Source organism: Alosa sapidissima, chromosome 11 (genome assembly GCF_018492685.1).
Source record: "Alosa sapidissima isolate fAloSap1 chromosome 11, fAloSap1.pri, whole genome shotgun sequence".
Lineage (NCBI taxonomy): Eukaryota > Metazoa > Chordata > Actinopteri > Clupeiformes > Clupeidae > Alosa > Alosa sapidissima.
In genome coordinates this window covers 27,566,648-27,582,943 of record NC_055967.1, presented here as the reverse complement: position 1 = coordinate 27,582,943, position 16,296 = coordinate 27,566,648, and the positions used below count along the sequence as shown (strand labels likewise).

At 44.0% G+C, this 16,296-nt stretch overlaps 1 protein-coding gene across 3 annotated transcripts in view; it reads right to left on the bottom strand.

Annotated features, from left to right (window-relative positions):
* bicd1a (bicaudal D homolog 1a) overlaps positions 1–14,202 on the bottom strand; it is a 61,643-nt gene extending 47,441 nt beyond the window's left edge. For all 3 annotated transcript variants that reach the window (XM_042111389.1, XM_042111390.1, XM_042111388.1), the window contains exon 1: positions 13,584–14,202. In XM_042111389.1, the coding sequence (XP_041967323.1) occupies positions 13,584–13,799 (216 nt within the window). In that variant the 5' untranslated portion in view covers positions 13,800–14,202. The remainder of the gene's footprint in view (positions 1–13,583) is intronic.
* Between the last annotated feature and the right edge of the window lie 2,094 nt (positions 14,203–16,296).

Below are 16,296 nucleotides of genomic sequence, written 5' to 3'. Positions count from 1 at the left end.
GCCACCAACATTGGCAGTCCTGGCTTCAGATCAAACAGAAGGTGTCACTACAGCTAATGACTTCCACAGAGAAGACAGACTGAATACATGGGTTTTCACATGGTTTTTACTTGAGGCCATTAAGACAACATCAATAGAGCTGTATACCTGTCACTGTATAAGATACAGTGCAAATGCTGTACAAGACGCATTGCAAATGATGTGCAAAAACATAAATTACAGGACCTAAGTAGTACCTAGCCTGCCTTTAAATGGCCTCATCTCTGGCACCACTGACAGCGCGCCCTGTCTGTGTTGAGATGTAAGAGCAGTAGTAAAGTCTGCCTTGGTCTGAGTTCCATTCCTGAATCCGCTGTTGCGAATCTGCGTCACTTTGGATACAAGCGTGTGCAAAATACCAGTCAACTTTTAACTTTAAATCATACAAGACATTCCAGTCCACTGGCAACACATGAGGGGCTCAGGGAAATGTCCAATTAAAGGAATTATCAGTTATCATTATCAGATCAATTTACGGATGATTGGGAGTACATACGTTGAGTTGACATCAAAATCATGTCATTCGGATGTGTTTTGAGAAAGTTCGATTTTACCGTTTTTAGTCAAAACTCGTTAGCCTGGAAGTGACCAGGGCAAGTCGAATACCGAGTGTGGATTAACACGCTCTGGAAATTCACAATTTCGTTTCGACATAGTCCAGTATTTCTTTCGAAATTGAAATGAAGTTGTATGGACTGGACTATGTTTTTTTTTTTTTTTTAAAAACGGCGACGAAATTGTGAATTTCCAGAGCGTGTTACTCCACACTCGGCAATCGACTCCTACAGACTTTCCCCTAAAGACGCCAGCTGCAGCAGCAGCAACATTTCCGGAAAGGTACTGGCTTGATGAAATTCATTCGGGACTCTCTATCCGACCACATAAAGACCTCGGGATACTTCGGTTTGGCTTTAGGGACCCTCTACTCACTACCACGTAGGTGTAATGTTGTTTGGAACTGTAGAAGAGGTATAAAAGTAGCGTTTTGTAGCGGCGAAATGGCTTGCCCTGGTCACTTCCAGGCTAACGAGTTTTGACTAAAAACGGTAAAATCGAACTTTCTCAAAACACATCCGAATGACATGATTTTGATGTCAACTCAACGTATGTACTCCCAATCATCCGTAAATTGATCTAAAGTGCATTTTACTCCGGATAATTCCTTTAACATAAAGAACCACAGAACAAAACCTTGTTCAAAAACACAGGGGTCCATCTACTTCAAGAGGCAGAGTTGTGGGGTAGATAGGGACAGGGTGAGACATCGGGGATGTAGTCACATGTAATGACTAGGGCAATCCATTCTCCACAGTGACCAACTGTGCCTGGACCACACACCCACAGTGCTAGCACATGCTCTCAGTCACCAGTCTCCTTAGTCACCTTCCTGCAGCCATCGCTAGTCCACTATGCTTTTGTTGCAGGTGGCCGCTGGACAGGCTGAGCAGGTTGTCAATGGCAACGGGCCACACAGAACTGTCATGTGTTCCATGACATAAAGACCTTTGTCTTCCATCTGTCATTTCTTTGTTTTCACTTCTGACAGCCAGTGTCAGAAGTGACAGCCAGTTGGGTAGACTTTGTTTTAGGGTCTTTATACAAACAAGTTGTGTGTGAGTATGTGGGTGTTTTTATTTATCCTGACATCAACACAAAAGTCTAAAAAATAAGACCCTACTTCATTACCTTCCAATATTTTTTTAGAGGAGCTAAAAACATTCAGATCTATAATGCATTGTGATTAAATTTATAATGCACCATATGTGATTCTCATGGGCTTTTATGTGGGGATTTAGCTCCTATGTTGAATTATAAATCAGCGTAAGTAAGGCTTACAAATCCTCACGGCAGAGACCCTCGGAGGTACGATTTGTCAGATGAGGACTAGATTAGAAACACACTGCAGACACGCAAATAAAACAAATCTTCTTTATAGCACTGTCAGGTGCCGGGTGAAACCGCAAATATAGCACAATCATCCCAGATATACAGTAGTACAAACATAACATAACAATGATAATAAAAGTGAATAAAAATCACAATGTACCAGACATTAATTAAAAGATTAGAACCAATTAAAATAATAATAGAAACCTTTATATTAGATTTATATAAGAATTGAAAAATATAAACAGTAACACCAAAAAAAGAGGGATCTGAATACTAAATGTGTCCTCTCTCGGCCTGCACTGATGGTGATGGCTACATGAAGCCTTATCACCCCTGCTGGGAAGATTAGGGATTAGAGTGACAGAACGAGCAGGAATTAAATTTCCATTTGCTGAGAGATTTCCTGCAGGTGTTTCTGGGATATCTACAGAGAGTCACCGCTACACCAGGGTCTTCCACACAGGACAGACACGGCACTCTAATGTCTGTCATATATATATATATGACAGAAAGGTACATAAAGAGGAATACTATTACTGAAGATAATTCCCCTAAAACACGGTCTCTTGTAAGTGGATTTTATCCCTACACATTCAATTCTAATCAATTCAGTTCACATAATCCCAGAAGGATTTAGCAAGAAAATGAAGTCATATTTTTACATGTCCTTTTCATAATTATTTTTGACCACTTATAATAGTGGCTACACTCTTGTCCCAAATTGGAACTTTCCAAGTAAGGTCTGGAACTCTCCTTCTCCCCTCTGATTCTAGTTCATCACTTTCTCCTTCTATGTGGGTCTGATAGATGACCACCAGCTATGAATTATAGCACTATTACCTGCTTCCATTCCTCTCTTCCTCTCTCTCTCTCGCTCTCTCAATCTCTCTTCCTCTATCCCTCTGTCTCTCTTTCTCTCTCTCTCAATCTCTCTCCCTCTCTCTTTTCTCTCTTTCTCTCCCTCCATCCCTCTCTCTCTTTTTTCTCCCCCTCTCTCTTTCACACTCTCTCTCCCTCTCTCTCTCCATAGTAAATCAGGTCATAACAGGGAACTCTGGTCTGGCTCACATAAACAAAGCGAGTCATTAGCTACCCCCCCCCCCCCCCCCCCCGACCCCCCATTACAACCACCATCACCACCACCCCCATCCTCAAGGGGGCTCAGCGCACCATCCAAGCCCAGTCAGGAGCAAGGACGTGTGGGCTCAGACAGGAGGATGGGGCCCCTCAGCAGCATGGAGGTCAGGTCAAGTGAAGATCAGTGCCATTCAGTAGCGCTCTGGATCACATCACCAGCAGGGCAGAGGAGTAGGCCAGTGATGTACATGTGTGGATTGTGCCCTTGGGCCTTAGTAGTAGGAACAAAGGGGTTACTACTATACAACGCAATTGACTGACATACTTTAATACACACACACACACACACACACAAAGTCCATTGACACAGTAGAGCTCTAAAGAAAATGCTGCTAAATAGATCCAATTCTTTAGGTATTGATAGACGGTTCCGACACAAACTGTGTTCTGTACATCTGTAATATATGAGCAATGATATGTTCATAATCCAACCTGCCTACATTTATTATGCTTTCATTATGCCTAATTAAGTTTTGAAACAGAATAATGTTTTGCATTATGACATACATTCTTGATACACAATGGCGCACATTCTTGGTTTGTTAAGCTATGACACACATTAACTCCCAAAGCAGTGGGGGAGGCACAGGACATGGCCCAATCACAGTCCTGGGTTAAGTAGTGTCATGCTGTACACTTCATTTAACACAACAAGGAACCCCACTGAGTGTGTGTGTGTGTGTTTATGCGTGTGTGTGTGTGTGTGTGTGAAGATCTGTGCTTTTCAAGTCCTTAGCTCAATTTCAGATAATTAAAAATGGATGAAACTGGAGAATTGTTCTCCTGTGTGTGTGTGTGTGTGTGTGTGTGTGTGTGTAAATGTGACAGTGGGCTGTATTCACTGATGAACACTGATTATTATAGACCAGTGGCTATGCTGCAGTAGCTAGCAGAGGTGCAGACCAGGCCAATGCTGCAGGTAGTCCAGAGTGAGTTCCTGTAATAAGGAAGGCTGCAGTCTGGGGGAACTAAGCTTATGTGCAGAGGGATGGAAAAAGTTCAAAGGATCAAAGCAGAGATCACTCAGGCATGTGCAGAAATACACACACACACACACACACACACACACACACACACACATTTTTGTGAGCCATAAGTTTGTCTCTCCACATCGGTAGATCTCAGATCAATACTAAAACCTGCAGGCAATGAGATCCAATACTTTAGCTACTTCAACTGCAGAGCAAAGAGACACAGACACAGACACACAAATACATACACACAGAGAGAGACAGACAGACAGGCAGACAGACAGACAGACAGACACACACACACACGCGATAACTGGCAACCATCAAAGCTACCCTGGAGCAGCCACACATACCTCAGGCCCTCTGCAGATTCCAGGATAGACAGAGAGTCCTGTGTGACTCAGCAGGTGCACTACGTACATGTCTGCGCGCACACACACACACACACTCCTGATTCCTGGGCCCACTGACTTAGGGAGAGAAGCAGAACAGAAGAGCACAACAATACCCTCTCTCTCTTTCTCTCTCCCTACCCCCCTCTCTCTCTCTTTCTCTCTCTCCCTACCCCCCTCTCTTTCTCTCTCTCTCTCTCCCTGTCTAGGAACACGTCTTTCTGTTTCTATCAGTTTGGCATTCCTTCAAGCTCTCTTTCTCTTTCTCTCCACCTCTTCCATTATTCCTCCCTCTCTTTTTTTGTTCATCATGTGCAGTGGCCTCTGCTGCAGTGCGTCCCCTCCTCCCCCATTTCCCTCATGTCACATCCTCGTCACCTCTTTTGGTCCTCCTGTGTCCCATCACCACTGCCTGCACTGCAGATGTGCATGTAGAAAATGTAAATAAGGCACTTATTTCTGCAAGGCATTAAGCACCCAAATGATTGATGGATGCATGAAATAGCCATTTGGTGTGGGAATCTTTCTTGTTTTTCTTTCTGATCCCCTCTTTTCTCCACTCCCCTCTTCTCCTCTTCTCTTATCCACCTGTTTTTTTTATTTTATTAGAAAGCACGCCACATTAGAAAACAAAACGCATCCTCGAGTAAAAACGGACACAGCAGTCTCAACCGGTGAGCATCAAAGACAGGAGGGAGAGAAAGAAGCCAAAACAAAGAGGCATTTACTGCTTTCTTACTCACATTTGTACGACTGCTAGACTTATGTAGCATTTAGGTTTTTACCATTCCAGTTATTTACATCACAGATATAAAAAAATAGATATTAAAAACAGATAAAAAAAACAGATATTAAAAACAAATTCAAAAAGGCAGTCACATCACATGTAACAGCAGTATTGACAGCAGCAAGAGAAATATTGGCAGTATTAGTCTGTGCTTTCCACACATTGGCTGAAATGGGCTAGAATGTAATACCAGTCTACGGGGCAGGTCCACTCTTCCAACATCATCTATGGCAGAGAGGGGAACAATAGGAGGAGCAGAACAAAAGACTGCAGTAAAGAAACTACAGACAGAGAGAGGGGAGTGGAAGGAGAGAAGGAGAGGAGGAAAGAGAAACAAGCAAGGAGGTACAGAAGACTGAAGTGTTCACCTGCTGCACTGGCCAGAACAGCACATTTGCAGCTTCAGTTGTCATGGACACAGAGGCTGTGTCCTTAGGGCAATCATCTTTGTCCATGCTACTAATCCATGCGCACACACTTCTCTCTAGTCTTTTTGTCAACATTCCCAACGTGCAGGAGGCACAGACACACAATCTCTCTCTCTCTCTCTCTCTCTCTCACACACACACACACACACACACACACACACACACACACACACACACACACTAGGCGCTCTAGCCCCTCTGTCACCATTCCAAAGACACACACACATCTTCCCAGACAAAGCCAAGTCAGCAGCTCCAGGAGTAGATGAGGTCACTTCGACACACCCTGCCTCTTCTACAAAACCTGCTTCATGACCAAGGCTGGATTCATCTAAAAGTTACTTTTGGTGTCATGTCACTTTAGCATTACAATATATACTGTATATACCTATACACACACACAGGCACACACACACTCTCACAAACACAAACACACACAAATAATGAAATCACATCTTTGACCTTGATCTGTTAATTTTAAACAGAGGAAGAGCTCTGACTCCAGAAAAGATTACTTTTGCAGTGTACTACACATTTGTAGTTCTGACTCCAGAAAAACGTTTGCAGTGTACTACACATTTGACTTGAGGGCATAAAGCATCTCTGTTCAGTGTGTGAGTGCACAGGTCCAACCACTGGAACTGTAAAATAAGATGTGTGTGACCTGAACTTATTAACCTATTTGTCTTATGAAAATGAAAGGACAATGAACTTGTTATGCATGACATGTAGGGTTGGGCACCGAAACACGGTTCGACGTAACTGCATCGAATAACAACATGGATTTCGGTGCCTCATTTCGGTGTCACTCATGTCACTGAACTGTCAAAGAGGCTACAAAACCATCTCCGTACGTTATCGCTAATTAAACTCAGCTGACTGGTGTTAGCGCATAGCCATAGTTGCAGTTAAAATGCCTACTAGGCTAGCGCTGGGAATCTAAACACTTCAACATCGACATGTAGCCTAACATGTTCAAAACTACTGCGTGTTATGGGTTAAGACATGAAATTTCTTGAAGCATTTGGGAACACACTGAATTAACTGGAAAGTAGAGTCCCTGTTAGATTAGCTTGCTTGCAAATGCCGTTGTCCATGACCTGGCAGTTTTATGGCAAGCGGTTTTAACATACCTTATGGCAAACCGCCTACACTGGGTAAACTTGAAATAGCAGAGCTTACCATTGTGTGTGCATGCATGGCAAGCTGTTTTAACATTTAAATGTATTATTCGTAGGAGCAATGAGATACTGATAGTAAATCGAATATAACAGTTCAATTTCATGTTCAAATTTGCCTTATCAATAAAAAAAAAAAGCAATTCATGCTTTAGACCATTTTAATTTAAAACAAAGTACCGGTTCAGGCACCGTTTCGACACCGGCACCGTTTCAAAAGTATCGATTTAGCACCGGTATTGGATAAAACCCGATAACGATACCCAACCCTAATGACATGACTCTAACCAGTCCCCTGTAGACTCATTTCAGAGAATTGCTTCTTCTATGATATGAAGGGTAATTTCCTTCATGTTAACACGCCGCACATTTGAGTGAATTCATGTGACAGGAGCTAAAGTTGGATGTGTATTCAACAGCTTGTGTGTGTAGAGTGTATGTCAGGCTGAGGTGTAAGGTTAATTTGCCTGGAAATGCTGATGTCATCACAGATGGATACTGTAAATGTTCTAAAGGACACCTTCACTTCCTTCTCCCTCTCTCTCTCTCTCTCTCTCTCTCTTTCTCTCTCTCTCTCTCTCCCTCTCCCTCTCTCTCCTGTCCATATGAGTTTATGTCCTTCAGTGCAGTTGAATGACTTTCAGCAGGTGCTGAAAGATCCATAATTCATGCTGAAGGAGGCAGCACCAAGATGCACATTCAGCTCCGGTATCCCAGTGGACCATCTGACAGGTACTGCGTAAGAACATGTTTTATGCTCTAAATGTACGTATATAGAAAACCTATTTACAGCAGGCCTTGTTCCAGCCCTTTCTGACACACACACACACACACAAACACAAAAATAAAAAAATGACTTCTGCTCGCTTATCATAGCAGTCCTTATAGGACTATAACAGACTAAATCTAACCATCTCAAATTTTTTTGCAAGGAAAGGTAATCTGACCACAACACTCGGGGGAAGCATACTTCTCTGAGAATGCTGGCTGAGAATGCTGGCTATATATATACTATATATATATTCATAAGCTGACAGTAAATATTTATCACCATTTCTAGCTTCCTCCAGACATGACAATAAGTCTTAGATATTTACAATAACATGTGGCAAATGTAGGGTTTGTTACCATATACAAATCAAAAATATAGATGGTTTGATATGTTACTTTTCAAACACATGATGTAGACAGACAGTACAATGGACTCATGCATGGCACACACACACACACACACACACCACACACACTACACACACACAGACACACACACACACACACACACACACACACACACACACAGACACAGACACACAGACACACACACACACACACACACACACACATACACACACACACACATACACGCACACACACACACGAACATGCGAACATACACACCAGGAGTGGATATTAACTTTTTAAAATATGAACATCTACCAGGCACTGACAAATAAATGGTCAAATTCACCAGCCACTCAATAGTAACACATTATTTTGTGTCTGAAATCTACCAGCTACTTTCATACCAGCATTCGGCTGGTGGCTGTGCTAATTTCCATCCATCTCTGACACATGCACGGCACGCACGCACGCTAACACACACACACACACACACACACACACAGTAGCCTACCAACCCGACTAGAATATAAATCAAGAAAAGCCATCAGAGGTCAAAAACATTTCAAGGAGACATTGAGCCAACTCACATGCAATATAGGCTACACTTTACAGAGAGCATCAGCTAAGGCTAACAGAGCAAGAGAATTATAGGTAGAATTAGGTAGAATACCGCTAGGACAGTGTGAGTGGGACAGAGAGTGATAGGATCAAACCAAACACGCATAAACAAAAATAAACCGCATAAACAAAAATAAACCAGAGTGGGGGGGGGGTCAGGGGGTATCCATGCTGACCACTCGCCAGAAGGCTAACATGAATCAGACTCTATTGAAATGCTCAACATCAAGGCTCCCCTTTGATCACCAGCTTGAATTCAAAACAAGCGACTGGCTGGTCCACAACTGGCTGGTCCACAGCGGCTCTGCTCGCCCACAACGCAATCTTAACCCTCCCCCCCCCACACACACACACAAACACACATACACTCCCTCACTTTCTCTTGGACTGACATTGTAATTCTAGTCATCCAAAAACTAAACAGTGGATACAACACTTTTCTACAAATTATATATGCTGTGTAAACCACAGATGTGGTTGGGAGGGCACTTCCTCTCTTGTCCTGAGGTTTCCCCTTCTCCTGGCTGACAACAACAGTGACAAAAACAAATAAACATGATTTGAAATAAAAGTTAGAATACTGCCATTAAAATCCCTCACAACAATCAAGCACCGTCTCTTTCCAGGGCCAGGTGCTAAACATGTACAGTACCCAGCTGGCATGAAAGCTGCGCAGTGAGTATGACTGATCATCCCACCCGACTCCTTAAGAGACGTGTTAGTAAGAGATGCTAGCACCTATGGGTTTTTAGCTCCTTAAGAGACGTACGTGCTAGTAAAAGATGCTAGCACCTATGGGTTTTTAGCTCCCTTGCTAGTGCACTTGCCTTCCATCTCAAGTGCTGCAGGTCACGGCTTAGAGTCTGGGCAGTTGCAGGGATGAAGCATGTGGTTGGTCAAACCCAACACTGGCTACTACATTGGTGCTGTGGTCTGGATCACTGGATGGGAGTGAGGTTTAGGAGGGTGGGTGTAACAGTAGCCGGCTGGTACGATAACTGCTCAGTAAGTATGTTGAGTGATCCAGGTTATGGGTTCGTGTCCAGGCAGGTGCAGGGCTGAATCGAGCAGCCGCTCAAACACAACGCAGTTAGATATGGATACGGCCATCTTTTCATATTCATTTTTGTCAGACTTAATCTGATCTGAACCGACCCATCAAGGGGTTTCAGATGCGATCCTCACTTGTGGTCCAGCCCCAGCCAACATTCAGCTACCATTCTGGGGCAGCCGTGGCCTACTGGTTAGCGCTTCGGACTTGTAACCGGAGGGTTGCCGGTTCGAACCCCAACCAGTAGGAATGGCTGAAGTGCCCTTGAGCAAGGCACCTAACCCCTCACTGCTCCCCGAGCGCCGCTGTTGTTGCAGGCAGCTCACTGCGCCGGGATTAGTGTGTGCTTCACCTCACTGTGTGTTCACTGTGTGCTGAGTGTGTTTCACTAATTCACGGATTGGGATAAATGCAGAGACCAAATTTCCCTCACGGGATCAAAAGAGTATATATACTTATACTTATACCTCTGAACCCACCCCAGCTCAGACTTAATCCAGATGAGTGTCCAGTTAGTTCCAGTGGACACTGCAATCTGGGACGGTCCCTACGGGGCATTGAACCAGCTGGGCAGCTCTCAGTGTGGGCATGACAGCACTACAGCCCCTGGGTCCTTGGGGGTGGCTGCTCGTCCTACTCCACAGCTGCTCTCTGTGGCAGGCAGCCCTTATAAAGGTTTTATAAGAGTGTAGTAACCAGACAATGTGTGTCCTTTATTGTGTTGTAAACAGGGGAATGCTGCCAAGACATGACCTGAACAAACATCATGGAGCACATACTGTTGAGAGTCCTGAGTCATGGTTGAACACACACACACACACACACACACACACACACACACACACACACACACACACACACACACACATCAAGTACACACTCAGACACACAGACACCAGTGTTTCCCATACATTGACTTATTTGTGGCGGCCCACCACAATATCAACATTGGCCACCACACAATGATTTTCCAGGTTGTACTAAATTGTGCTTAAATCTGGTTAGCATCATAACCACGCTGTGCTAATTTGTTAAAAACTATTGTATTCAAGTTAATTCTGCAAACCAACCACCACAAATGGAATTAAATTCTGTGTGAAACACTGGGCACAGACACACACCCACACACCCATACACACACACACACACACACACACACACACACACACACAAACATACACACCGCACAGCATCTCCACTGGCAAGATCGGTTGACTGTGGGCTGCATGGTAACAGGGAGCACTGTCAGATGAACATGAGTCTAAAAATAGCCCTGTGTGTATGCATATATCTATATATAAATAAATATATATATATATATATAAGCATGCGCTGCTCAACCTGCATGTTCTCCCATCGTGACTATTTCATGACTGCTGGTATACATCACACACACACTTAGCCATGGATGAGCAAATAGCAATAAACATGCCAACAGAGGTGTGGTTGAGTCCCAACCAGCATTTAGAGCTGCATGACTTAGTGTCCACTGAAGAAGACAGTCGGAGGAAGTGCGACCACACTCCACAGTTAAACCACAGTTGTCAATACAATTGCAGTTTTTCCATCAATCAATCAATCAATCAAATCTTTATTTCAGACACCAAAAGGGTCCATAGCATTAAGAAAATGTATAAATACATAGAATAAATAGGTAAAATGCATACAAATATCAGTAAAACTCAGCTCGTCAACATCAACTCTGCTACTGTAGTAATATCAATCTTGGAAAATCTGTTTCCCAACATTTTCATATAAATAGAGAAACCGGTCGTGTCAAAACTTCTGTGCTCCTGCCTGTCCTCTTCTTTAACTGTTTATGCCCAACCTCTAGCTAACAGGCCGAGACTGAGTTCAGAGCCCTTTCTACAGCTGAACTCTGCCAGTGCAAAAATATTTATGAGTGTTTGCCTCAGCTGTTTCCACACGAGGTTGCGTCCAGCAGCTGATGACAGGGCAGTGGAGCCCACACACGTCCCAAGATGACTTCTGCCTCTGGGGCCACCCTGCTGCCAGAGCTGGGCCAGGGGTGGGTCACTGCAACCTGGTGCCGGGGAGAGGAATCTCTCACACATGATCCCTCGTACCCGAGGGCCACTCATGACCACACGAACCCGCTAATCAATACGGCTCTTTCAGCCTAAGTGCAGTATCGACTGGGCCTTAAGGCAATGAAGAAGCAAGACAAGGACAATCCATCGGGGATGTAGGCCGAATAAGAGAGAAGGGAGCAGCTGTTCATGGTGAAACGGGGATAGAGAGAGAGAGAGAAAGAAAAGAAGACAAATGGAAACAAAAGAGAAAGAGTGAAAAGAGAGAAAAAGTTAATGATAAACGGAGAGGGGGAGTGGTGGAAGAGAAAATGAGACAGAGGGAAGTAAATATCTTCACAATGGCTGCTGAGGAGACTCAAGCTCTGTTGACACTATCTGTATTTTAAAAACAGAGTAGCCGCACAGTCTGATCTTTTGATACATTTATTAATGACCGGCGTTTAGGCACACAGCCTTTATCAAGGCTCCAGATTTGGGTGCTCTATTTGGGTGTGCATTCCTCATTTTTCATGACATTCCCCGCATTCTCAGACACAGCGTGCGATGGCCTGGGATGTTCCATTATCACAACCAAGGGGGAACACCTACTAACTAGACAACACTGTTTACCACAGTTGAGCACTTTCACATGATAACTGCTGCTTTCTTCAGTACAACAGATTCATTGCAGAGATAATTCAATAAAAACGTATCTAGGGCATCCAGAAAAAATCATGAACTGATGCTTAGATGGCGTAATGATTAGATAGGGACTGAGAGAGAAGAATGGAAATATTAATAAACAGTGAGCATAATAGATGGTTAAAAGATGGGCAGATTTCTTTTGCTCCAGTGATCCCTTAATGCTGTACGCAACACAGAAACCTTTACATTTAAAGTGAAGTTGAAAAGGACACGAGTAGCAGCATGTGGGCTTTTTTATGACCAGTGGAGAGGATTGCAGTGGCCCCACGCCTCAGCTGATGCTAAAGAGACAGGCGCAGAGGACCTGGCTTCAGCATCATCGTCCCCAACTACCTGGCTTCTGCACAGCGCAGACAGCGCTTCATCATGAAAACGCTTAATGTGACACCGGAATCAATACACTCTCACATGAATACAGTCACACACACACACACACACAAATGCAGAGTTTAGCTCCCAGGTTACATCTCACAGCCCCTTTATAGCTGTGTGTGTGTGTGTGTATCGAGACTTATAGACGGAGCAAAAGAGACAGAAACCACTTGTACGAGTGTGTGTGTGTGTGCGTGTGTGTGAGCGTGAGTGTGAATGTGTGACAGGCATGGGGGAGTGTTTAAATTGCCTGCTTCTTCAATGATCTGTAATTTGGACGAGGATGACAACTGGCCCACTAACAGAGTGACCGAAATTGGGCTGCTGCCTCAGATTAGTGGGGCAGTGCTTCAGCAGGGCATACAGGGCAGTGCCCCAGACGCCTGCGCACCCAGACAGACAGACGTCCCCAACCAAAACCAAGCCCTGGAGTGTTGCCACAAAACCGAGTCAGAGCGACTGTGTGGGATCAGTGCAGAGCAAACCCACACAGTGCTCCCAGAGAAGGAGTTTACTCTCCCCTCAGTTAATAGGCAAGCAGATACACACAGATACACACACACACACACACACACAGATAGAGAGAGAGAGAGAGAGACTGTCATTTCATGTTTACATAATATCAGGGCCACTGTATAGGCTATGACTTAGCCTATCATTATCTCTACCTAATTCAAAAAGCAAAACACATAGCCTACTGTCTTTATAAACTGAATGCAGACATCTGAGTGTATCGTCTAGACCACAATGCCATATGACAACACCAAAACACTGGTCATGAGACGCACAGCCTACGATGATGATGCATTACCCTGGACACCATCCCATCACCAAGGGCTGTGTTCGGGCTGTCAACTTACCTCCTGCAACTGCTCCAGCTCCCTCTTCAGCGTCTCCTGCTCGGATTCCAGGTCCGCGTACTGCTGCTTCAGCGTCTGATTCTCCTCCAGCACTACCAGACCGCATTCTGCCGCTCGGATCTTCTCCCGGTTCGCCTCGGCGAGCTCCCGAGTGAGGCGTTCCACCTCGGCCCTGTACTGGTCCACCGACTCCCCGCATCCTCCTCCCGCTGCCATGGCCCAGGAGTGCCCGGGCTTTCCCCTTACCGTCCCGGTACTGGACAAACGGAGAGGCAGAGGCTACGCGGTCCTAAACCCAACCCTGTGCTCCCCCCTCCCCTCCTCGGTGATCGTGCAGAATCAGCTATAGGGTAGGCTACTGCAGACCACCAAAAATACAGCTCCGTTTGGGGTGGTAATTTTGGCGGATTGTCAACTGGTTGCAGATGCCTCTACAATTCGTTTAGAGCATTAAACACATGCACTGCCAGTCAGACGTGTACATTTCGGTGTCACACGCCAATCATTGCCTACATACCGTTTATGTTTCTCAAGGAAGGGCACGCGCCATCTCCCCCGGTTACAGAGTGGCAAAGCGGACTGAAGTTGTGTCCAGCCCTCGGTCTGTGACGTCAGGTCGCCTCTGTAGCATCTCCACCGCCTAAGTACTGCTCAACAACAACCAGTCCGAAATTATTTACGATACAATTGGATTACTATTATATTCAACACCCAAAGCAACACTGCCCTAAAGTAGCGTAACTACCAAGCTGTTTAATAACCTAAGCTGCGGTGGTATTATCACAAAGGACTGTAAATCATTTAAAATGCCGAGGTCATTCGCTTAAATCTAGGTACAGATTTGAAAGCAGCTGGACTATGTTGAAGTTACCAATAAGCTAAATAGGTTGTAACCTATCAAGCATCTAGGAGAGAGAGCTGAACAAGTGAACATCCCCAGTAGCTTTGCGGAGGCTAAGCTACGTTTGATAAATGACATAGGCTATATGAGAAGGATCCTTTGATTTTGCTCAAACAGATATCAGGAGTTAAAAATAATCGACAGGTTATTAAAGGTTAAGATACGCGAGGAGAATAGTGATGCCATTCTAGGCTCAACGTTGCCACCTGTAGGTTGAATAAATAACTCACAAGCACAATCCCCTTATTCAGTGTTCAATGCAAACACAGGAATCAACCTCAAACACAAATCAGTTGTTTAATTCAAAGTAAATTAGTAAAATAAGCACATTTGAACACAGCTTCCATTGATCAAAGTTCTGTACTAAACAAAACTAATTATAATAGTAAACATATAAGTACAGTATGAGACCCACAACAAAACAGACACATATCATTATCAACAACAACAACAAAAACCAAAGAACAGCAGGGGACATACGATACAGCAATAGAGGGAAGGTTAGGAAGCTAAGAGGGCTGGAGAAAAATGTGGGGTTTTAGTCTAGAATTAAAGGCAAAGATGGAGCATTTTAAGATCAAGAGGCAACTGGTTCCACAGACATGATGCTGATATAAGTAGGGGCCTGTCCATTAAGAACCTTAAACTGAACTCTAAAATGAACAGGGAGCCAATGCAAGGAGGCCAGGACTGGAGTAGTGCTCAAGCACACCTCCTAGTGCCAGTCAGCAGTCTTGCAGCCACGTTCTGGGGGGAAAAATATGTTTTACCAGATGTTTAATCTATGGGCCCAGAGACAAGTGTGTGTGTTTGACTTCACCTGTTATTTTTCACTTAAAAGTATCTATGAAGCTGTGTGGCCAACTACAACTTGGGCTGTCATCTGAGTGATATAACAATCTGAGCAATCTCCTGAAACTCTATACACTCAGTCCAACCACAGAGACCTTTCTCTGGGAAGCAAGTATTGCTTTGAGTGGGAGGATTTAATAGAAATCTCTTTTATTGTTGTACTGGGCAACCTAGTTGCAAGACATCTGCTCAAATACACAGATGTTTCCTGGTTACTCCAAGTCAAGACAACATAAATGCATGTAGTCTAATAGAACCATTGTCAGCATTTTCACCAGGCCAACCAGGGATTCAAGAGGTGGTTCTCATCAATCATGCTGTTGAAGTTTGCATCAGTTCTTAATTTAGCATTGACTTCGGGGTCATTTTGCATTGCCAATCACCCACTTGAAAATATTTATCATAACCAGAGTAACCATTGTGGCCCTTCGTGAAAATGAATAGGCTACCCTTTGTATTCCGAATACAGCTCTAGAATTCCTTGCATCACCTTGGGAATGAGTACCACTTGCACTAGGCTTGCGAATCCAGCCTGAATATGTCCTTTATTCCTGGGCACTTAAGCGACAAGCTAGGCTAGTGAGAGGAAAGGATTCAAAGGCAGGCCTGGGAAGCAATGAGACACACCAACAAAACACTGTACAACAACAACAGTGTTCTCCAAAGCTTCAAAGTTTATTACATGAATCAACCAGTAGATATAGCAGAATGATTGCTTTCGCATGTATAAATATCATGCTTGACATTTGGGTGTATGACCATGGAGAATATTATCCGATGAAGAGAACAATCAACAGTTGGACATATTAGACTCATACACACAAATAAAAGTAACATAAGTAAATCTTGCTTAGATAGAGTTACCATCCGGACAGAGCCTGTTCTCAGACACTGAATGGTACACAATGTATTATCCTGTGTACATCTTACAATAACAACAAGATCAGAAAACATGATATC